Below are 24,639 nucleotides of genomic sequence, written 5' to 3'. Positions count from 1 at the left end.
CCAGGGCAGGCAGAAAATTCCCCCACCCCTGTTAAGTTCCAGCCCCAATGCTGGTACTCAGGCAGGACCTGCCCGAGTGGGACCTATCTCCACCTTCCTCACACACCTCCCTGACGCTCACTCAAACTCCAGTCACCTGGGAACCTCTGCCAGACCTGTGCTTCCACCTGGGGAGCCCCTAGGGCCCTCATTTCACCCCATTCCCTGAAGCCTGGCAGCTGCTGCTACCCCACCCTCCAGCCAGAGGAGGGCGCTCCCTCCTCAGCTGTCCCTGTCACTATGGGGGTCCTTCCTCCCGTGAGCTCTGTGTCCTCGCACCGGCTGCTCAACACCTCTGAGCTCAAATCCCTGCCCCCATGGGGAAGCGTGTTCTGAAGATGAGAGGGGGAGAGGGCGAGCTGTAAGGGAAGCAGGTGACACGGGGCTGGACAGGGAACGGAACGGCCTGGCTCTCAAGGAAGGGAACTTCTCCAGATGGCTTCCTCCTCTGTCAAATGGGCCCATGAATACCCTATTGATGGTAAGAATTAAGAGATACGAAACCCATTCTTTCTTCATTATGATGATTTTTAGTTTCACAGTAGCACTTAGCACCTGCCCGCCCTCCTTCTCCACCACCCAGCAGGAGCGGGGCGGCCTGGATCTGTTTTCTGCCCCTGACCAGGGGGCCGCGTCTTCAGCAAAGTCTGCGGAGAGAAAGGTGCCGCTCCTGGAGGACAGCGGGATGGGACAGTCCCCTTCACACCCAGCCCCGCAGAGCGGGATAGAAACGCTGCCGCTGTCGACTCCATGCTGCCGGGAAGGGCACTGTGGGGGCCACTTTCTGAAAAGAAGAAACCGTCTGAACACAAAGTGGCTCAAGCAATGTTCATCTATCTGCCAGGGAAACGGAGGTCCTGAGTGCCAGAGCCCAAGTCACCCAGCAAGAGAAAACTCGGGTGGAGCTCAGGGTGTCCAGCCCCCGTCCATCCAGCCGCCGCGGTCAAGGTTAATAAGGGCAAAGGGCCAAGCAGAACCGCCTACAAGGAACCGAGTGCCCACAAAGCGGGGAGCGAAGAACGTTTCTTGTATCTGGAGCGCAGCCCTTTTGCGGAAGGCACAGTCCGGGCTCCAGGAGCCAGGCAGGGATCCGGGCCTTGTTGCGGAGGGGACGCCCGGGCTGAGCTCACCTGCTGGAGGCGGCAGCCCCTGGAGTCATGGGGTCGCCGGCTTGTGGTGAGGGGCTGGCACTGTTCCTTGGCCCAGCTCCCCTCCCGCAAAGGGCCAGGAGGTCTGGCTCCCGGCGGTGTCCAGGCTCTCGCCCGCCGGTGCCTGAGCCGCACCCACCGCGTCCCCTCCGCTCCCACACCTGGTGCGGAGGGTTCGGACCCGGGGTCATCTGGCAGGGCCCTGCAGCTCCCATGGGCGCCTAGCAGCGCGGAGCCCCTTCTCACTCCTGCTCGGGTGGCCTCTCCTCTCCGGGGGCTGCGTCCTCGCTGGACGCCAGGTTCCCGGATTCTTCTAGGTCGCCCTGGCTCCTGGCAGGTCCTGATGCCACGCAGTCCTCCATGGGCTCCTCTGACCTGAGAGGGACAGTGCGATGGGGCTGGCGGGGATGGGGGTCCCCGCGCTGTGGAAAAGCAGCGGGGCTGCTGCTGACCGAAGCCGCCTGGGTTTGTTCGGGAACCGTCCCCCTGGGGCCCCTCCGCCCGGCAAACGCTCCAGGTGCGGTTTGGGAGTGAAGCCGGACACCGAACACCATCCACGCTCAGCTCCACGGGGCTCCAGGAGTCCTGAGCCCAAGCCCCCACATTTGCATTTTATTTAAAAAACCTGAGGGTTAAAGTCGGGCAAGTCAGTTGCCTCCGTGTTTGTCGCCCCGCTGCCTTGATGTCAGCTTCTTTTGCTGGCAGTCAGAGACCAATCCCCCAGGCCCTCCAGGACCCCCTATCTGGTGAGGACATCCTCTGCAATCATGAGCAGCACTGAGGTGCTTCAGACCCGGGTCACTGCCCCAACTGGTGAGAGGCCCCGCTCTGGGGACTGGAGATGTGCGACGCAGTCTCCCAGAGCCTCCATCCTCTTGCCCAAGGAGGCTGCGCACCCTCACTCAGGGCTGTGAGGGGGATGAGGGCAGCTCACAGGCTAAGGGGCTGCTGAAGGCAGCTTTTGTGGACAGGTGATTTGTGAGCCTGGAGGAAGCAGGTTAGGGGTGTGTGTGTGTGTGTGTGTGTGTGTGTGTGTGTGAGAGAGAGAGAGAGAGAGAGAGAGAAATTCTCCCATGGGAGGATATCTGCCTGTCTCAGTAGAGTAGGAGTGAACAGCAGCATCCCTGCAGAGGAGCAGCATGTGGACAGAGTCACAGGTTCAATCACAACATATCCTTGTGAGTCAAGGAGAGCAGGTTCCCTGGTCACCTGTGGTCTGGGTTTTGTGTTTGCCTTTTACTGCTGTTCCAATAAGCCAGGGCACTGGGGCCAGATTGCCCTCAGCCATGGCCAACGGTTCCCTGACAAGCTGGGGAGGACCAACTCCCTTCCCATCATAGGGACACAGGAGATCAGAGCAGCCTGCCCAGTGTGGATCTGAACTCAGAGAGAGGAAGCCACTGTCTCAGAGTCACAGAGCAGGTCAGTGGCAGGGCCCATGTCCCTGACCCCCAAGCTCTATTTCTCTGAGGAAATATTCCACCCAAGAGCATGAGAGTTCTCTGAGCGTGGACTCCCTGGCAGGTGAGGGTCATTTTACCCATTATCTCTTTTCAACCACATTGTGTATGTGGTTTGTATCAGTGTCCTCATTGTAAGGCAGAAAACAGTCTCAGTGATGGGGCAAAGGCTGGTGCAAGACTACAGAACTCAGAAGTGGCTGAGCTGAGACAAGAACCAGCAGGCTTCCTTCACCATTGCTCTGCTCCATCTGGAGGTTGGACAATTTACCTGTGTGCCAACAGCCACGAGCCTTTGTTGGCTCAGGGTAGATATGAAAAGCTGGAAACCATGAAGCTTTCAGCCCCACTCATTTCTGCAGGGGCAGGTAGCTGTGCTTGGCATGGGCTCCCCCTTGCTCAAAACAGAGCCTCCTGTTCCTTCCGGTCATCCCAGAAATGAGTCACAGGTGGGTGAGGTTGCATCCGGGCCTGGGCAGGATGATGTCTTCTGAGCTAGGCTGAAAACTCAAGCCTTGCAGCTGGGCAAGTTATGACTTCGGTTCTGCCTCAGCCACTCCCAGGCTGGACAACTCTGGCCATCTCTCTCTGTAAGCTGCAGTTTCCTTATCTTTCAAATGGAGACAATGGCACCTCTCTCCCAGAGTAGCCACTGGGGTTTAATAAGGCCTCGGCATGAGAAGATGGCTTGGGTATTCTCTGGCATTACCCAATGGCTGTATTGGTGAGTTTTCCTTGGTCTATGGTGACCTTCCTGAGGGTAAGGACCAAGTATGACTTGGCTCAGGACCCAGACAGGCACAGCACAGCCAGAACCAGAGGGGCCTAGGCCTGGGTGTAAATTGGAATACAGGCATCTGGCCCAGTTTTTCTGACTCTGTCTCCTTCCCAACCTTTTCCAAACTGGCCCAAGGATCAGATTTGCCATGCTGCCCAGGCACGGTGGTCCTGTCTGAACAAGCAGCCTCAGAATTTCTCTGGTGCCAGCTGGACAACTCAGAGGGAAAAAACTGGTCACCAATTTCTGCTTCAAGTGAATGGGGAAGAAAGCTACCACGTGCAGCTACTTATTATGTGTCACCAGTCAGACACTTTTCCTATTTAGTGGTCACCTCAGCTAAGTCATAAAGACACAGAAAGGAGTGCCTTGTCCCAGGTTCACAGCTGATAAGTGGGGTGTGGGAGAGGAGGTGCTGAAATCCACATTTATCTAAACCTTTCAGACCCATGTGCATTTCTCCATTTTTGCTACATTGTCCCCTCCTCAGTGACAGCCTGGGCTGCTACTCCTGCCTCTCACTTGCCTCTCTGCCTCCAAGCTGCCTGCACCTTAGGAAGCTCCATGTTGCGCTGTCAAACCAGCACCCCAATCTGTCCCTCACCTGCTTGTGCCTTTCGATGACTCTCATTGTCCTCAGAAAATGACCCTGGCTCCTAGGTGTCCACACCTTTGTGGCCCTGAGCATGCTGACAGAAATAAAACTGCATGCCTCCTTTCCTTCCAGTGAAAAGAAATAACTGGATATTGCAACAACGTTTAAATGTATGAATCATTTAGGAGAAATCAGAGTATCCTTTTTCATAGATAAAAAACAGTATTCAAACCTAAAAAGAAAGAAAACAATTCTCCTAAATGCTGCCACACTTGGAGAAACAATGGAAAACAAGCACTGGAATCAGCTAGGCCTACCGGAGTTGCTGAGGGAGAATTAAATGAGTTATTATGTAACTTTCTTAGCAACCGTGCTTGGCTCATAGTTAGTGCTCAGTAATATCAGCTAGTCTTGTTTTTATGGTAAATAGAAGAGAAGCTAGGAATGAATCCATGACCTTGGATGGGCATCCTGTCTGCCTTCCCCAGGACAGGGGTTCAGTGTCATTTTCCAGGAACCTAATGAAGCAGCCTTGTTCTTCTGGGGTGATACCTGAGATTTGTTGTCTAATGGCCATAAAAAACTAGGATATGGACACACAAGAGTGAGGTTAAGAGCAGAAGTCTAATAGGTGGAAGAAAGAGACAAGCTCCCTCCGCTGCAGAGAGAGAGGTCCCAAATGGGCTGCAGGATCCACAGTGAAATGCAGGGGATTTTATAGATGCCTGATGAGGGGGGCGGTGTTTGATTTACATAGGGCATGAAAGATTGGTTGGACCAGGTATGTCATTTGCATGGAGCATGAAAAATTGGTTAGAGATATGTCATTTGCATGGATAATGGAAAATTTGCATAGGGTGAAAATTTGTGTCCACTCCCACCCTAATCTTATATTATGTAAGCAGGTCTTCTTCCTGAGCTGCACCATATTGCCTATTTCTTTACTGTACATGTAGTAACAACAACAACAACAAAAATGGAACCTCCATGTTGGACATGCCTGGCTCACAGCCCTTTTCTATTGGCACAGCTGCCAGCATTCACCCTTCCAAGCTTTCAGCTTGCTTATCTATGTTTGCAGCTCCATTTTTCAGGCCGATCTTTGCTAGTAAGAAAAAAATTTATTTGGCTCTCTTGCTAAAGGGAAGCTCTACCAAGTATTCTTTTATGCTCACTATCCATCAAATAATTTTATTCTACTTCCTGTATCATTAAGACTCATCATCACTCAGAGACAATCAAACACTGTGACATTTTGATATAACCCTTTCCTAAAGTGTATATTTTTCACAACTTCGAGCATGCATGGCATACCATTTTTTCACTGAACACAGTCTATCATGAACATCTTTCCATAACTTAAAAGAAGCTGTGTACCAGAACAGTCCATCATGTTCTGTTTTCTTTCAGTAAATAGAAATCTTTAGAGATGGATCATTTTCCTTACAAGTAGATACCAAGTAAGAGGAGCAGCCTCTAAAGCAGAGAATAGCAGCTCATGCATGCTAATTATTGCTAACTTATCTGGCTCCCCTATTGATGGCATCTTGAGGGCAGTTATGAACATGTCATGCAGTCTCCAAGCAACACACAGTAGGCCCACCATAAATAGATTTTCTGACCAGCATGGGAGGTACAATGGTGAGTTGCTCTGTTTCCTCCCTCCTGTTCCCTTCCCCTCCCCTCCCTTCCCCTCCCCTCCCCTCCTTTCCCCTCCCCTCCCCTCCCCTTCCCTTCCTCTCTCAGGAATCTTAGTCACAGAGAGAAAGGACAGCAGGGAACATGGTGAGGTGCTGACAATTCTGGTCCACTGGATCTCACCGTCCCTAGGACAGTAAATACTGTCCTAGTCACCACCCAGCAAGTTACCACCACATCATTTCCTACATGTTCCCAAATGAATAAAGGTAATTAAGCATAAATGCAAGCATAAGTGCAAATAAAAAGTAATTTCTCATGTTTTTAATCTAAACTGTCACCGTTTAGTTTACTATTTCAAGTTCTTTTTGTGCTAAATCATTTGTTTTTATTTATTTATTCATTTATTTATTTATTTGAGATGAAGCCTTGCTCTGTCGCTCAGGCTGGAGTGCAGTGGTACGATCTGGGCTCACTGCAACCACCGTCTCCCGGGTTCAATTAATTCTCCTGCCTCAGCCTCTAGAGTAGCTGAAACTACAGGTGTGTCCCACCACACCTGGCTACTTTTTGTATTTTTAGAAGAGACAGGGTTTCACTGTATTTGCCAGGCTGGTCTCACACTTCTGCCCTCAAGTGGTGTACCAGTCTCAGCCTCCCAAAGTGCCAGGATTACGGGCATGAGATTCCATGTCCGGCCAATCATTTGTTTTTTTAAAGTGGCAGCCATAGTTCCTGTCCATCTGGATATATTTTGAACTTTTGTATGTAAAATATAACACTAAAAAACTTTATTATGTTTTAGGTAATCTAAGATTGGTGTATACAAACAAACATTACAGATTACTGTAGGGTTCAGAAAATGATGTATATATTATGACATTTATATCTCTAGTTTTTGATGTATAAATCTTCCTTTAGAAAAGATTGACTTCTTTAAAAAATTTCTCCACAAATTTAGGCTTATTTTATAAAATGGCACAACATTAAAAAAATAAAAATACTTTTTACTTTTCTAAAAAAGTAAAATACTCTTTTATCATTTCACAAAATAAGCCTGAATTTGTCATACTATATAAATACTGGTACTCAAATAAAATACCAAATATTTTAATCAAAATTGTTTAGACAGTATGTTTATATAATTTTATGATTTTTAACTACAGTGATAGACATTCACAAATCTTCCATAAATCAAATATATTAGTATTAGGTTTTACATAGTAGTTATATATGAAAGATCGGGCCGGGCACAGTGGCTCATGCTTGTAATCCCAGCACTTTGGGAGGCTTAGACGAATGGATCACGAGGTCAGGAGTTCAAGACCAGCCTGGCCAACATAGTGAAACTCTGTCTCTGCTAAAAATACAAAAAACAATTAGCTGGGTGTGGTGGCAGATGCGTGTAATCTCAGCTACTCGGGAGGCTGAAGCAGGAGAATCGCTTGAACCCAGGAGGCGGAGGTTGCAGTGAGCCCAAATTGTGCCACTGCACTCCAGCCTGGGTGACAGAGCGAGACTCCATCTCAAGAAAAAAAAAATTCGAAGATCTTTTCAAAATGGATATTTTTAATTAATAATTTGGTGTTTTCAAATACACTGAAGTCTTGTGTTAATCACAGTAACTCTGGGGATAGTTAATTAATTTTATTTTTTTATGTTTAAAAATTTTTAGTTTAACCTAATATTGATTGATGATGAGTAAACAAATTGATTTTTTTCAAATTTCATAGGTCTATTAATTTGTCAAATATATTTTTAATTTAAAAATTCTGTCTTTCAATATTGTTTCAGGGATTTAGGTCTAGTTGAATCTGCTCAACCTGTTAATCAGTGTCACATGCCAGATTCCAATTCACTTACAATGTGCCTGTATGACTTTTCTTTCCATAGTGTTTGAATTAAATTTTTATTACTTATTATATATAAGTTATATATATATATATATATATATATATATATCAGCTCATACATTTCAAGTGAAACCACAAGGTAAAATGAATTCTGGCTTAGTAAAAAATGAGTTCTGGCTTAATATAAGAACGCTGTTGGCAACTCAACATGTATAGATAGATGTGACTCAACAAGAATTTAGACAAAAATATTGAACTATAACGTGTTGCTATGATTTAGTCTCTAATGAGCTTATAAATAAATCCATATTTCAGCACATATATCCAGTTGTATTCAGTACCTCTAAAAGTGGTATATCAAGAATTCTTAGGCTACTGAGAAAACAGATTCTGCTATTACCCAAGAAATCAACTGGAAGGCATTTTTATAACCTTATACCACGTAAGGAAAAATGGAAAGGTAGTACTAATAAATGCAAATTAGCAAAATCACAGTACAGAAACCTATAGTCTGTTATTCCAGGAAAAACAATAAAATTCTTATTTTGGCATTTTTCAGAAAGAATAAATACATTAAATATGACAAAATATACCCAGTCAAGTATAAAAAAATCTTTGAAATATAAATGATTTTATTCTTATTCTTAAATATTTACTGTAATATATTTAGAAGAGCTTTTCGGTGAAAAATGCTTGTAGCTACTATGTATAAATTAAAACAATCCTTGGAAAAATAGTATCTTTTATTAATAATGTAGATCGAAGCTCCAACGATATAAAAGAATTTCTCCTGGGTTCATAGATCATGACCCAAATCAAGTTCAAATGAAGATATGTAACAGTCATAAGTTATATTATTAAATGAAAATACTTCTAGAAATAAAAATAAAAAGAGTTAAAAGCAAATGAAAAAAAGGAAGGAAGTGGATTGCTCACAATTACTCCTAAGGTATGGAATCAAACTAAGTGCTAATCAACAGGTGAATGAATATAGAAAATGTTGTATATTTACACAACGGAATGCTATTCGCCCTTCAAAAGAAGCAACTCTTGTTATTTGCAACAACCTCAATGAACCTGGAGGACATTATGCTAAGTAAAATTAGCACAGAAACTATAGAAGCAGAGAGTAGAATGATGATTGCCTGGGGCTGGGGGTGGAGGAGATGTGGGTCAAAAGTAATGGGTCTTCCCTATGTCTCTTACCTTAACATATAATTTATTCTTCTCTCAGTTTTGATTCACCAGGGAATGGAATCATATCCTGAGGAGTCAAAACTGAAGGAAATATATATTTGTTAAAGAAATGGAGGTGGTATATTGAAATTTCAGAGGCTTAGAAAAATAATATATTTTCTGCTCGCATCACTATCCCCTGTGGTTTTTTTCATTTTTTCGTTGTTTTGTTTTGTTTAGTTTTTTGTTTTTTTCATGTTAAGAGGACTTCATGATCTTTCAGGAATCATATTATTTTTCATCTATCTGCATTCTTCTTTTTCTTCAGCGAATACGTTAAAAAAGAGATGAAGAGAAGACACATTTGCTTCTTATCCACACATCACTCACTCACTCTTAGTCAATGTTGGTAGAGCTGAGAATAGCAGTTTCCTGGTAGAACAACCATTTCTCAGCAGTACAGAAATCACTGAAAGAAAAGTGTGTCTCTCATAAAAAGCTTTTCTTTTTTTTTTTTTTGAGATGGAGTCTTGCTGTGTCGCCCAGGCTGGAGTGCAGTGGTGAGATCTCAGCTCACTGCAAGCTCCGCCTCCCAGGTTCACGCCTTTCCCCTGCCTCAGCCTCCCGAGTAGCTGGGACTACAGGCGCCCGCCACCACGCCCAGCTAATTTTTTGTAGTAGAGACGGGATTTCACCGTGTTAGCCAGGATGGTCTCGATCTCCTGACCTCGTGATCCACCCGCCTCGGCCTCCCAAAGTGCTGGAATTACAGGCCTGAGCCACCGTGCCCAGCCAAAAGCTAATGTATTTTAAGCAAAATAAGCATATGCATCAATACTAAAGTGCTTCTGGTAAAATAAAGATTCATTTTGTTGATTTCTTTTTCTCTTTTTTTTTTTTTTTTTTTTTTTTGAGATGGAGTCTCGCTTTGTCGCCCAGTCTGGAGTGCAGGGGGCGATCTCCTTTCACTTCAAGCTCCGCCTCCTGGGTTCACGCCAGTCTTCCGTCTCAGCCTCCCGAGCAGCTGGGACTACAGGTGCCTGTCAGCACGCCTGGCTAATTTTTTGTTTTTAGTAGAGACAAGGTTTCACCGTGTTAGCCAGGATGGTCTCAATCTCCTGACCTCATAATATGCCCGCCTCGGCCTCTCAAACTGCTGGGATTACAGGCGTGAGCCACCGCGCCCGGCCTCATTTTGTTGATTTCTATTGAGCTCATGTAATATTTCACCAAAAGGCTGGCATATATGTAGCCAAAAAAGGAATATTGTTTGAAATAAGAATATTGTGAATAAAGTTATTCTGTCAATAGGACAACATTATGATTTCATACAAGTCTTACCTGTAGTTGTACATCAAATGCTACTTTTTATTAAAAATTGTATTTTATATAAGTATTCAATTTCTATCACCTTTCTTCTCTGTTTCAACACCTTCTTCACTTTACACCAATGAAGAGCAAGCCAGCTGGTGACAGGAAAGCACGTGTTGCTATTGCCATTTTAATGATGACAATGAAGAGCACTCACTTCAGTAGTACTCACGTGCTGAACACTGTTATTACTGATAAAATTTTTGGCTAAGAAGACTATCTCATTCAAGTGTGTTTTATGGAATTGGGTTGACATTTAAGTGTCTGTGACTTACCTGGAATATTATAATTTTTCATGAATCCAGATTGAGTACTATAAATAAACAATCTTTTACTAAAAGCCTTTCTGAGGCAGAGTTGGATACATCAAATTTTATTATAATATGGTAAAAGTGTGTTAACCATGTGTAAGCCCTCTGAACACAGCACTCTCAGTTTCTAGTATTCACATTGAGTCACTCAGGGGAAATCGGCATCTCTGTAAACAGGCAGAAGAAGGTGCCCAGTGGAGGTGCACCACACTGCATGGAAATGCTGTCCACATGCATCTTTGGGGTCTTAATGTAACTAACTGGGCTGTCATTTGCATGGCTAGATACTCACTGAATCTGGTCATGCTGTTTTTGGCAGGTAATGGCATTTGTTCCCCATCAGTTTTCTACAATTATTTGCTTTGCTGAAAAATAAATCTTTTGTTAACTTACTCTAAGAGACTAGATTTTCAATTTTCAATTTTCAAATATGAAAGCAAATCAGAGAAGAAGAATATGTGTATATAGCATGCATTTTCCTGCCTATCAAAATTCTTCTTGTATTGCCTTGGAAACCCTAGGAAACCACCTAAAGAATTCTCCCTTTAAATTGTTTAGCCAGAATTTTAGATTTCAAAAGATCCAAAACTTAACAACTGAGCAAAGCAAAAATCTTGTCTTTGCTTCTTGTTAGTAATCTGTCATTTCAGAAAACATGGCAATTATGCCAAGCCATTGAAAAAGAGGTGGTTTTGGTTAATTTTATCCCACTTAAAATGTTGTCTTTAATTGTTACTTTTATCATGTTAATCTAAGATAAACTATCTACATAACTATTTATGCATTCAGGAAATATTATGTCAGGCGCGGTGGCTCACACCTGTAATCCCAACACTTTGAGAGGCCAAGGCAAGTGGATCACTTGAGGTCAGGAGTCCCAGACCAGCCATGCCTACATGGTGAAACCCCATCTCTACTAAAAATACAATAATTAGCCAGGTGTGGTGGTGTGTACCTGTAATCCCAGCTATTTGGAAGGCTGAGGCAAGAGAATTGCTTGAAACTGGGAGACAAATGTTGAACTGAGCCAAGATCTTGCCACTGCACTCCAGACTGGGAGATAAAATGAGACTCCATCACACACACACACACACACACAAATATATATATATATATATATATTTCTATTAAGGAAGGTGTTTAAAGTTCAGTATTATAGTACAGTATAGCAGAATTCTCTAAAATCAGCAGAAGTTCAATGTAATTTCAAGGTTTGTTTGTTTGTTTTTTTTTTTTGAGACAGAATTTTGCTCTTGTTGCTCAGGCTGGAGTGCAATGGCGTGATCTTGGCTCACAGCAACCTCTGCCTCCCGGGTTCAAGCGATTCTCCTGCCTCAGTCTCCTAAGTAGCTGGGATTACAGGCATGTGCCACCAAGCCTGGCTAATTTTGTATTTTTAGTAGGGATGGGGTTCCTCCATGTTGGTCAGGCTGGTGTCCAACTCACAACCTCATGTGATCGGCCTGCCTCAGCCTCCCAAAGTGCTGGGATGAGCCACCATACCCGGTCTGGTTTCAAGGTTTTTAAACTGTGAAAACAAATGATGATTAGGTATGCTTTATGCTTTTTCCTTTCTTTTCTTTTCTTTTTTTTTTTTGTTTGTTTTGAGCCCGAGTCTCATTCTGTCACCCAGGCTGGAGTGCAGTTGTGAAATCTCAGCTCACTGCAACTTCCATTTTCTAGGCTCAAGTGATCCTCCCACCTCAGACTCCTGAGTAGCTGGGAATACAGCCTTGTGCCACCATGTCGGGCGATTTTTGTACTTTTAGTAGAGATGGTGTTTTGTCATATTGCCCAGGTTGGTTTCAAACGCCTGGGCTCAAGTGATCCATCCACCTCAAACTCCCAAAATGCTAGTGGTACAGGAGATAGAAAGAAATTGTTTGGGCAGATAGCAAGGGTAAAAGAGTCCCTGGCAAGGTTTCCCTTTTAACCAAAAGCAGCCTGAAAAATTGAGCTGCAAACATGGATAAGCAAACCGGAACCTTGCACTAACTAGTGAATGCCAGAAGCTGTGCCAATAGAAAAGGGTTACCTGAGAGCCAGGTATGTTCGACATGGAGGCTCCGTCCTCCCTTTCCTCATCATGCCTACGTTAAAGAAATAGGCAATATGGCTGCTGGTCAGGCAGAGAACCTATCTGCATAATAAAAAATTAGGGTGGGGGTGGCCAGATTTCACACCTATGCAAATAGCACAACTAGTCCTAACCAGTTTTTTGCACTGTATACAAATAGCGCACCTAATCCAATCAATATTTCATACCCTATGTAAATCAGGCATTAACTTCTCAAGATCATCTATAAAGCACCTTGCATTTCACCCGGAAACCGGCAACCCATTTCTCCAAGAACCCTCTCTGTCGCAGAGAGCTCTTTTCTCTCTTTTGCCTATAAAGTTCCACTCTGAACCTAACTGTGTGTCCATGTTCTAGTTTTCCATGCCACGATGCCACGAGGATTATAGGCATGAGCCAAGGCACCAAGCTGGTATGCTTTTATTTTTTGGAAACAGAGTCTTGATCTGTCTCCCAGGTTGGAGTACAGTGGCTCCATCTTGGCTTATTGCAGCCTCTGCCTCCCGGGTTCAAGCGATTCTTATACCTTAGCCTCCCGAGTTGCTGGGACTACAAGCGCACACCACCACACCGGCTAATTTTTGTATTTTTAGTAGAGATGAGGTTTCACCATGTTGGCCAGGCTAGTCTCGAACTCCTGACCTCAGGTGATCACCCGCCTCAGCCTCCCAAAGTGCTGGGATTACAGGCATGAGCCACCGTGACCGGCGCTGGTATGCTTTTTCATAACTTCAATTCTAGGAGGGTACCCACTGGTCTTTATGGGGCTTCTGTAAGGATACTGTAACCCTATTCCACCAGAATGGTGCAGACATGCTGATTTTATTAGAATGAGTTTAGTCTTCTTGGTAGACTGTTGGTATCCCAGAGGCTGACCATTCACCTCGGCTTACTAAATGTAGCTTCATGATGCCAATGAGTCCTTTCAGCCAGGTTGCCTTTTTCTTCTCATTGATGTAGTCATGTTGTGACCTCTTTTGCTTGTCTTATGCTATTCCAGATAATAGGTGATTATTTCTTCCATAAGTTAGACCCTCTTTCTTTCTTTCTTTTTTTTTTTTTTTGAGACGGAGTCTCGCTCTGTCGCCCAGGCTGGAGTGCAGTGGCGCGATCTTGGCTCACTGCAAGCTCCGCTTCCCAGGGTCACGCCGTTCTCCTGCCTCAGTCTCCCGAGTAGCTGGGACTACAGGCGCCCGCCATCACGCCCGGCTAGTTTTTTGTATTTTTAGTAGAGACGGGGTTTCACTGTGTGAGCCGGGCTGGGATGATCTCGATCTCCTGACCTCGTGATCCGCCCGCCTTGGTCTCCCAAAGTGTTGGGATTACAGGCGTGAGCCACCGCGCCCGGTCCCCTCTTTCTTTTCTCTGCCATTAGATCCTCCTATGACGTATCTGTCTCTTTCTCTTAAAAGCACTTGTAATCCCAGCACTTTGGGAGGCCGAGGCGGGCGGATCACATGAGGTTGGGAGTTTGAGATCAGCCTGACCAACATGGAGAAACCCCGTCTCTACTAAAAATACAAAATTAGCCGGGCATGGTGGCGTATGCCTGTAATCTCAACTACTCGGGAGGCTGAGGTAGGAGAATCGCTTGAACCCGGAGGTGGAGGTTGTGGTGAGCCCAGATCACGCGAGTGAAACTCCGTCTCAAAAAAAAGTACCTCTGGGTCGGGCGCGGTGGCTCATGCCTGTAATCCTAGCACTACTTTGGGAGGCCAAGGCGGGTGGATCACTTGAGGTCATGTATAATATTATAGATAATATTATATATTATTATATATATATTATATTATATACAATAATATATTACATGAAAAATTACATACTGCTCACATATTAAAATAATATTTTGAATATTAGAATATTTGAATTCTAGAACTAGAGTATATAAAGATGAAATTTTTACAATAAATTCCACCTGTTTCTTCGTTTTTTTTTTAAGTTTGGCTACTAGAATGTTTAAAATTCACATGTGACTTACATTTTGTTTCAGAGGATTGCCTCCGTTTTAAAATCTCAGGCTGTCTGCTTAAAGGACCAGAAGCTAGGAAGGTCGTAAAATCTGAAATTGTTAAATAATGTTATTATATTTTTTCCATTTGTTAATAGCCATATAATTGTGAACTTCAAATATCTGAGACAGATCTCAGTTAATTTCGAAAGTTTATTTTGAGGCCAGGCGCGGTGGCTCACGCCTGTAATCCCAGTACTTTGGGAAGCCGAGGCGGGTGGATCACCTGAGGTCAGGAGTTCAAGACCAGCCTGGCCAACATGGTAAAACCCCAGATCATGCGAGTGAAACTCTGTCTCAAAAAAAACTACCTCTGGGTCGGGCGCGGTGGCTCACGCCTGTAATCCTAGCACTTTACTAAAAGAAAAATTAGCCAGCTACTCTGGAGGCTGAGGCAGGAGAATCGCTTGAACTACGGAGGTGGAAGTTGCAGTGAGCGGAGATCGGATCGTGCCACTGCACTCCAGCCTGGAAGACAGAGCGAGACTCCGAAAGAGACAGAGAGAGAGAGAGAAAGAAAAAGAAAGAAAACTGGACATGGGGAGGGGGCTTCCAGGTCCTAGGTAGATAAAAAACAAATGGTTGCATTCTTCTGAGTTCCTGATTAGCCTCAGAAAAGGAGGCAATCAGATATGCAGTCATTTCAGTGAGCAGAGGGGTGACTTTGAATAGAATGGAAGGCAGGTTTGCCTAAGCAGTTCCCAGCTTGACTTTTCCCTATAGCTTAGTGATTTTGGGGCCCCAAAATTTATTTTCCTTTCACACAATATACTATTTATTAATACAAATGCATATGACCTTATACACAAGGTTAAATGCAAATACCCTGTGGGTGGGCCTGACTCAGTTCAGGGAGGAAGCCCTGATTGAAAAGCCTGCCGCTTAGGTTTCATTCTATCTTCTTTCAGCTCAGCAACTGAGCACATCTTCTGCCATTCAGGGCCTGAGGGGGCGGGTCCTTAAACATCATCCAATCAGAGACGCTGGGCTGGGACCCGTCCAATCAGGCACGCAGCTGGAGCGGACAGGAAGGCTTCCGGGAATTGGCGGGGCCTTTGTCTCCTACCTCAGCCGGAGCTCCGGAGCTCCGGGTCTCGTCTTCATTGCTCTGTGTACTCTGCTCCTAGAGGTTCAGCCTCTGTGGCCCCGTTACCTGCAGGTATTGGGAGATCCACAGCTAAGACGCCAGGACTCCCTGGAAGCCTGGAAATGGTGAGAGTGCCGGGTCCCAGATCCCGAGAGAGGGGGAGGGGCTGGTTGGAACTGGTGGGAAGTGGCGGTGGCGAGACTCCGGCTGCCCTGCAGTCGACTCCAAAATCCGCGCCCGGGAGTTCTCCTTGGCGCAGCTCGGCCCTCAGTCCCCTTCAGTCATAAGATGGCTGCTGGGCTGGCAGCCGGGACCCCGGGCGTCCTGTCTCGTCCCTGTGCAGTGACCGTGCCCTGGCCTGGAACCCTCTCTGGGCAGCTCTGCACCCGCAGCGCCGCATGTCTCCCCGATGACTCAGGGTGCAGGGTTCATGAATAGGAAGAGCTTTGGTTCGTGGGGTTCCCAGACCCTCCTTTTTTCTATTAAAATGTATGGAAGTCACCCCGAAAATATTAAAGAATTTAATCAGACAGTCGTTCACAAATTATAGAGCACCCAGTTATGGTTTGTAGTTTGTGGTCCATGGGAGGGGCTTGAAGGAAAGACTTTTATAAGGTGTATGATGAAGAAAACCAGTAGTTGGTTAGGTACCGTTATGTAGTTTCTTAATTTGTAAAATCAGGGTGAACATTTCCTGGTTATGTCATCAGAGGTTAATTGGTAGTTTATGGTTGGTTAAGCCTGAATTTTGTTTCCCCCAATGTTGTAATTTACAAAAAGTTTGAGTTAGATTTTTTTTTTCCATTTCTTTCTGAGACGGAGTCTGACACTGTCGCTCAGACTGTAGTGCAATGGCGCGATCTCGGCTCACTGCAACCAGCGCCTCCCGGGTTCATACGATTCTCCTGCCTAAGCCTCCCAACTAACTGGGATTACAGGTGCACGCCGCAACGCCCAGTTAATTGTTTTGTATTTTAGTAGAAACTGGGTTTGACTGTGTTGCCCAAGCTGGTCTCGAACTCCTGAGCTCAGGCAATCCACCGGCCTCCGCCTCCCAAAGTGCTAGGATTACAGGCGTGAGCCACTGCGCCCGGCCAATTTGAGTTAAATTTTTTTTAAATGGGGACCCTGGGACTAGAGCTACCTCAGTCTGATTGCCTGCTACTTAATTATGTTCACACTCCACAGGGGACAGATTTTCCCCTGAATTTTTCACATGTGGCCCAAGCAGAATCTCAAGACTACTCCCCACCCCCAATTCCTCCAGCTTAACTCTGACTTGCAGTAAAATACCAAATTTTCAGTTCTGACATTCCGAAATGCCAACTTCCTCATCCTAATTCACATTATTTTAGTGTACATTTTAGATACTGTATTTTAATCATTTTTTGACAAAGCATTGGATAGCACTTTAGAAAAACTTTTTTCTGTTTGAAAATTATTTCCCAGGAGAAGAAAGCAAAGAATCACCCCCTGACACTGTGTTGTAAAAAATGTATGCGCCTCTTTTTAAAAAAATCTTCCCTAGGCACAGAGATCTTATCAAAATGTTTTTGGGTCAAGGTTTCCCTTTGGAAACTTTATGGAGTGATGTTTCCTCAGCCACTCCTCAGCGTTTTCCTGGTTTTGAGTTTTAGTACTGTCTGGGGATAAACCAAGATACCCACAATCCCTATGTCTGCTAGAATGTTTAGTGAATATCAGCTCCTGGGTCATTTTCTCCCATAGGACAGTCTCATGTATGGAGTGTAGCTTCTCCAAAGAGCAGATGGATGTCATGAGGCTGACAGGCATCTCCTGGTGCACTTTATTTTTTATTTTTTATTTTTTATTTTTTTGAGACCGTCTCACTCTGTCACCCAGGCTGGAGTGCAGTGGGGCGATCGTGGCTCACTGCAACCTCTGCCTCCCAGGTTCAAGCGATTCTCTAGTTTCAGCCTGCCAAGTAGCTGGGATTACAAGTGCACGCTGACACACCTGGCTAATTTTTGTGTTTTTTGTAGAGACGAGGTTTCGCCATGTTGGCCGTACTGGCCTTAAAATAGTGTACCCAAAAAAAAAAAAAAAAAAAAAACTAAACAAACTTACTCCAGTGAGGTGGTGCAAGAACTTGCAAACTAAAATGCATCTGGAGCAGTAACTGAGGTATAGTGTCTCCGAACAGGGCGGTCATTGAGCACTTAGCAGGATGGGGTGGGAGAATCAAGTGATCATGGCCTGACTTGACAGGAGTCAAACACATCAGTTTTCTAATCAGCACTGCCACTCTATGGGGGTTTATAATCTTGAAAAATTTGTTCACTTTTTTTGACTTCAGTTTTTTACTGTAAATTGCATTTTATTAGTAAAACTTGAAAGGTAAAAATTTTTTAAAAAGTGAGTTTCAGGGAGAGAAATATCTAATTATATAGTCCATTTGTTAAAAATTATCATTTATCTTTTTCTTTCCCAGAATGAGTTTAAGGATTTTCTCAGGTGTGTCTTTTATGGGTGAGATCAAACAGAATTCCAAGTCTTGGCTTTTAGAATGCTACCAAGGAAAAAAATAGGGAGAATCTCTTTTTAATTTTGGCTGTAGAAAATAAATACTTTTCCACAAGAGTATGTAGTAGATGATTGGTGAGTTACTTACATTTGTGAAAACATCAGTTCGTACATGCAGGGTACATTTGTGACAGTGAATATCTCTGGTCTATGTCCTGTTATCTTGATTTCTGAGTTTAATGCTGAATTATATGGTAAAACTTGGTACCTCCCAGAAGTGTTCCCATATGACTAATTGTTTACTACATGATTTTTAATAAAAATTATAAAATAACATGTTTATCATCTAAAAGGAATGGATACTTTTGCTTTTCTTGTTGAGGTATAAAATGTAAACACCTTAAAATGTCTTCCCCTTATATGATCACTGTGTTTGAGTAATTTTGCTGGATTTTTTTAAACACTTTCAAAAACCAAGTGAATACCTCTGACATGGAAATTAAAGCTTCAGCCCAGTGACTTCAAGCTAAGGCTAATGTGGAGCCTGCAAAAGGAGCTTATTAAAGGCCCAGTTAGGTTCTTTCTGGGGAGCCTCCCCTGCAGATGTCCCAGCCTGCTCACCCCAGCCATGGAAGAAGCCTTTATACTGAGAGAAGCTACAGAGCCCTGGAAAGCTGGGGACCCACAGGCAGATGCAGTTAAGGTTAAGATGGAAGGGGTTTGGGAGGGTCTTACTGAAGATGAAGTTGTTACTGTTTTAAGGTAGTTTCTAGACTTTATAAAATAAAGTTATATTTATGTACAAAAAAATTTGAATTCCAAAGGAGTATTGCAACAGGCAAAGTACCAACTATAAGATCTTTACGGATTGCAGAGTTTAGGCAGACAAGATTAGAAAGAAGGTGGGAGGAGATGGCAAATAGAGGGTGGGAAAATTAGATTTTATATCAGAGAATGTTTTACTCTGAAGTCAGTGTGTTCTTAGCTGGGACATAAAATGGTGTATGTTGGCTCAGACTGAGGGTAGCTCAAAGTTCTGAACCTGTGGGAAGAAGATAAACTTAAGTAAAGTTTGATTAAGAAGTATTTTTTCTTAGCCACTGAGACCAATTGAGCTGTTTTTTTCTGTTGTTGTCGTTTGTTTTTTAATGAGAAAAGAAAACGTGGAGTCTGTGTTTGGTTATGTGGTAAGTAAGAAAAGAGAGCACCATCTAAGTCATAATGGGAAGGGTGTTTCCCATTACTGTCTTTCCATAAACTGTTCATGGAGAACAAAAAGGATGGATAATTTTATTAATCACAGCTATTTACCAGGATTATCTATGTGCTTCATCTTTCCCCACCTCTTTTCTTGGTCCTATTTCTTCCATTTGAGTTTTCCTATGTTGTGTCTTTTATAATAAACTGGTCAACATAACTACAGTGTTTGCTGAATTCTGTGAGTAGCCCTATCAAATTATTGAACTTGAGGGAGGTTATGGGAGTCCCAGATTTTTAAACGGTAACCCCAGTGTATAGATGGGCCTATGGAATTTGTGACTGGCATCTGCAGTGAGGATAGTGTTGTGGGACTGAGCCCTGAATCAGGGTCTGTGCTGACCCCGGGTGGTGTCAGAATTCAGATGTTAGACAATTAGTTGGTGTTAGAGAATTGCTTGGTATTCAACAAACTCTAGAGATTTGGTACCAGAGAAGAGATATCACAGAATCCTGGCCTGGAATGGAACTCTGGGTATGTGGGAATGGGAGGCTCTGTTCTCCTGTACACAGGCTGCCACACTGCCCGTTGTCCTGTGATTCCAGGTCTCCTCCCAAGGTAAGCAAGAACTGAAAACTTAGAGGAAATGAGCTGTGATAACGGACCCCTTTTTTCCACAGCTGCCACCACAGGATTCCCATCCACTCTCAAACATACCCACTAGACATTGATGTGTCCACACCCCTCCCAGGACTAGGCACCGCCCTTAGGAATTTCACCATAGCATTTTTGATCCTGCTATTTTTTGCCAAAAATCCACAAAAGTGTCTACATGTCTCTGGGCATATCCCCACCCCCGTACACTGAATCTGCAGCAGCAACCTGCTTTCTCCACCAACCAACAGTTCTGCACCACCTGTTCATAATCCCGTCTGCCTGTATGGACACAAATCAGAGTACAGCCCCCCTGGGCCACTATCTGATAGCACAAACAAATCCTTCCACCTACATTGTACTATTCTCCACTCATGGATTTTTCTTCCTTTTAACTTTTACATTTGGTTCGTGGTACACGTGCCGATTTGTTATATAGGTAAAATTGTGTTGTGAGGCTTTGGTGTGTAGATTATTTTGTCACTGAGTTAGTAAGCATAGCACCAAATAGGTACTTTTTCTGATCCTCTTTGTTCTCTCACCCCCCACCCTCAATTTGGCCTCTGTGTTTGTTGTTCCCTGCTTTGTGTCCATGTGTTTTTGTTTGTTTGTTTGTTTGTTTGTTTTGAGATGGAGTCTTGCTCTTACTCAGGCTACAGTTCAGTGGCATGATCTTACTGCAACCTCTGCCTGCCAGGTTCAAGTGATTCTCCTGCCTCAGCCTCCCGAGTAGCTGAAATTACAGGCACCTGCCACCATGCGTGGCTAATTTATTTATTTTTAAAAATAGTGACAGGGTTTCATCATGTTAACCAGGCTACTGATCTGCTGGACTCTGCCTCCCAAGGTGCCATGTGTTCTTATTATTTAGCACTTACTTATAAATGAGAACATGTATTTGGTTTTCCATTTCTGCATTAGTTTGCTAAAGATGATGGTCTCCAGCTCAAACCATGTTGCTGCAGAGGACATAACCTTATTATTTTTTTAGGGCCACATAGTATTTCATGATGTTTATATATCATATTTTGTTTTTATTAAATCTTCTGTTTTATTTTGGAGACAGGATATTCTGTTGCCCAGGCTGGAGTACAGTGGTGTGATCTTGGCTGACTGCAGCCTCAATATCCTGGGCTTCAGCAATCCTCCTACCTCAGCCCCCAAAGTAGCTGGGACTACAGGCATATGCCACCACACCTAGCTAGTTTTTCTTTTTGTATTTTTTGCAGGTATGGGGTTTTGCCACGTTGTCCTGGGCTAGTTTCAAACTGCTGACCTCAGGCAATCCAACTGCCTCGGCCTCCCAGTGTGCTGGGATTATAGGCGTGAGCCACTGCACCCGATAATATGTTTTCTTCTTTTTTTCTCTTTCACAGTCTCCCTCTGTCACCCAGACTGGAGTGCAGCGGTGCGATATCGGCTCACTGCAGCCTCCACCATCCAGGTTTGAGCGACTCTCCTGCCTCAGCCTCCCAAGCAGCTGGGATTACAGGCATGCACCACCATGCCCGGCTAATTTTTTTTCGTATTTTTTAGTAGAGACGGGGTTTCAACCTGTTGGCCAGGCTGGTCTTGAACTCCTGACTTTAAGTGATCTGCCCACCTTGGCCTCCCAAAGTGCCAGGATTATAGGTGTGAGCCACCGCGTCCGGCCATAATGTTTTCTTTATCCGGTCTACTATTGATAGACATTTAGGTTGCTTCCATGTCTTTGCTTACAAGTACTATTGTGAATAGTGCTGCAAGGAACATGCATGTGCATGTGTCTTTAAAATAGAATAATTTATATTTTAGGGGGTATATAGGGTATTTTTTGGGTATCCAGGTTGCTGAATCAAATGGTAATTTTGATTTTAGTTCTTTGAGAAATCATCACACTGCTTTCACAGGGGTTGAACTAATTTATACTCCTACTAACAGTATATAAGTATTCTTTTTTTTTTTTTTTGGCAGCCTTGCAAGCATTGTGTTTTTTGTTTTTTTTTTTGACTTTTTAGTGATAGCCATTCTGACTGGTGTGAGATTGTATCTCACTGTGGTTTTTCTTTACATTTCTCTAATGATTAATAATGAGCATTTTTTAATACGCTTGTTAGCCACATGTATTTTCTTCTCTTGAAGAACATCTCTTCATGCTTTTTTCCTACTTAGTTTTTTTTTTTGTAAACCTGCTTAAGTTCTTTATCAATTTTGGATATTAGACATTTGGCAGAAGCATAGTTTGCAAATATTTTCTATTATTCTGTAGGTTGTCTTTTTACTCTGTTGATAGTTTCCTTTGGTGTGAAGAAGCCCTTTAGTTTAATTAGGTCTCATTTGTCCATTTTTGCTTTTGTTGCAATTGCTTTTGGTATCTTCATAATAAAATATTTGCCAGTTCCTATGTCTAGAATGGTCTTTCCTAGGTTATATTCCAGGGCTTTTGTTTAATTTTAAGTTTCAAATTTAACTCTCTAATTTATCTTGAGTTGACTTTTGTATGTAGTGTAAGGAAGGGGTCCAGTTTCAATCTTACACATAGTGCTAGCTAGTTATTCCAGCACCACTAAATAGGGAATTCTTCCCACATTCCTCTTGTCAGCTTTGTAGAAGATCAGGTAGTTATAGGTGTGTGTCATTATTTCTGGGCTCTCTATCCTGTTGCATTGGTCTATGAGCCTGGTGTGTGTGTTTTTTTTTTTTTTTGGTACCAGTACCATGCTGCTTTGGTAACTGCAGCCTGGTACTATAGTTTGAAGTTGGGTAATGTAATGACTCCAGCTTTGTTCTTTTTGCTTAAGATTGCCCTGGCTATTCGAGTTTTGTTTGTTTTTGTTTCATATGAATTTTAAAACAGTTTTTTTTCTGTTAAGCTTTTTGGTAATTTGATAAAATAGCATTAAATCTGTCAATTTTTATTTATTTATTTATTTATTTTGAGACGAAGTTTTGCTCTTGTCGCCCAGGCTGGAGTGCAATGGCGTAATCTCGACTCACTGCAACCTCCGCCTCCTAGGTTCAAACAATTCTCCAGCCTCAGCCTCCTAAGTAGCTGGGATCACAGACACGCACCACCACGCCCAGCTAATTTTTGTATTTTTAGTAGAGATGGGGTTTCGCCATGTTGGCCAGATTGGTTTCAAACTCCTGGGATTACAGGCGTGAGCCACCATGCCCAGCCTTAAATCTGTAAATTTCTTTGGGCAGTATGGCCATTTCAATGATACCAGTCTTTTCTGTCTGTCAGCATTCAATGATTTTCCATTTGTGTCATCTCTGACCTCTTTAAGCAGTGTCTTGTAATTCTTGCCCTGGTTAGCTGTATCCCTAGATTTTTTATTATTTTTTGTGGAAATTGTGAATGGAATTGTTTTTGATTTGGCTTTTGGCCTGGATGCTTTTGATGTACCAGAGATGCTACTGATTTTTGTACATTTATTTTGTATCCTGAAACTTTGCTGAAGTTGTCATTTTAAAGTGCTTTTCTGTAGAGAATACAGGGTTTTCTAGGTATAGAATCATGTCATCTAGAAACAGGGATAGTTTGACTTTCTATCTTCCTGTTTGGATGCCTTTTTTTTTTTTTTCAATTGCTTGACTGCTCTGGCCAGGACTTAGAATTCTGTGTTAAATCGGAGTGGTGAGAGAAGGCATCCTTGTATTTTGGCAGTTTTCAAGGAGGAATTCCTCCAGCTTGTGTCCATTCAATATGTTGACTGTGGGTTTGTCATAGATAACTCATTACTTTGAAGTATGTACCTTCTCCCCCGCCCCACCAGATGGAGTCTTGCTCTGTTGCCCAGGCTGGAGTGCAGTGGCGTGATCTTAGCTCACTGCAAGCTCCGCCTCCTGGGTTCACGCCATTCTACTGCTTCAGCCTCCCTAGTAGCTGGGACTACAGGCATCCACCACCATGCCCGGCTAACTTTGTTTTGTATTTTTAGTAGAGAGGGGTTTCACCGTGTTAGCCATGGTGGTCTCGATCTCCTGACTTCGTGATCTGCCCGCCTCGACCTCCCAAAGTGCTGGATTACAGGTGTGAGTGAGCCACTGCTAGGTTAAAGTATGCTAGGCTAAAGTATGTACCTTTAATGCCTAGTTTGTTGAAGGTTTTTTATATTAAGTAAGTTAAATTTTATCAGAAGCTTTTTCTGCATCTGTTGAGATAATCTTGTGGGTTTTGTCTTTAGTTTTGTTTATGTGATAAATAACATTTATTGATTTGTGTTTGTTGAACCAACTTTGCATTTTAAAGACAAAGCCTACTTGATTATAGTGAACTAGCTTTTTTTTTTGAGATGGAGTTTCACTCTTGTTGCAATGGCATGATCTCAGCTCACTGCAGCCTTTGCTCCTGGGTTCAAGTGATTCTCCTGCCCCAGCCTCCCAAATAGCTGGGATTACAGGGATGCACCACCATGCCCGGCTAATTTTGTATTTTTAGTGGAGACAGGGTTTCTCCATGTTGGTCAGGCTAGTCTCAAACTCCTGACCTGAGGTGATCCACCCGCGTCAGCCTCCCAAAGTGCTGGGATTACAGGCCACCGTGCCTGGCCAAACTAGCTTTTTGATGTACTACTGGATTTGGTTTGCCAGTATTTGTTGAATTTTTCATCAATATTCATCAAGGATATTGGGCTAAATGAAATTTTCTATTTTTTATTATATCTCTACCAGGTTTTGGTTTCCGAATAATGTTGTTCTTATATCATGAGTTGGGGAGGAGTTTCTTCTCAATTTTTTTGGAATAGTTTTTGTAGGAATGGTACCGGCTCTTTTG

At 43.6% G+C, this 24,639-nt stretch overlaps 2 protein-coding genes across 2 annotated transcripts in view; one reads left to right on the top strand and one right to left on the bottom strand.

Annotated features, from left to right (window-relative positions):
* Positions 1-261: 261 nt before the first annotated feature.
* LOC709526 (uncharacterized) lies at positions 262-1,869 on the bottom strand. Its single transcript, XM_001098059.4, has 3 exons — positions 1,434-1,869; positions 1,075-1,188; positions 262-826 (listed from the first exon to the last, which is right to left on the bottom strand). Exons 1-3 carry the CDS (start codon positions 1,739-1,741, stop codon positions 262-264), a joined length of 987 nt encoding a protein of 328 aa, XP_001098059.4. The 5' UTR covers positions 1,742-1,869.
* Positions 1,870-15,508: 13,639 nt separating this feature from the next.
* Positions 15,509-24,639, top strand: part of LOC709453 (uncharacterized) — a 34,402-nt gene continuing 25,271 nt past the window's right edge. The window contains 1 exon segment of the mRNA XM_015133408.3: positions 15,509-15,669. Coding sequence (XP_014988894.3) covers positions 15,667-15,669 — 3 coding nt within the window. The 5' untranslated portion in view covers positions 15,509-15,666.

The sequence above is a fragment of the Macaca mulatta genome, chromosome 3, assembly GCF_049350105.2.
Source record: "Macaca mulatta isolate MMU2019108-1 chromosome 3, T2T-MMU8v2.0, whole genome shotgun sequence".
NCBI classification, from domain to species: domain Eukaryota; kingdom Metazoa; phylum Chordata; class Mammalia; order Primates; family Cercopithecidae; genus Macaca; species Macaca mulatta.
Note: the sequence above shows the minus strand (reverse complement) of the source record. Positions and strands in the feature narration are given on the sequence as shown.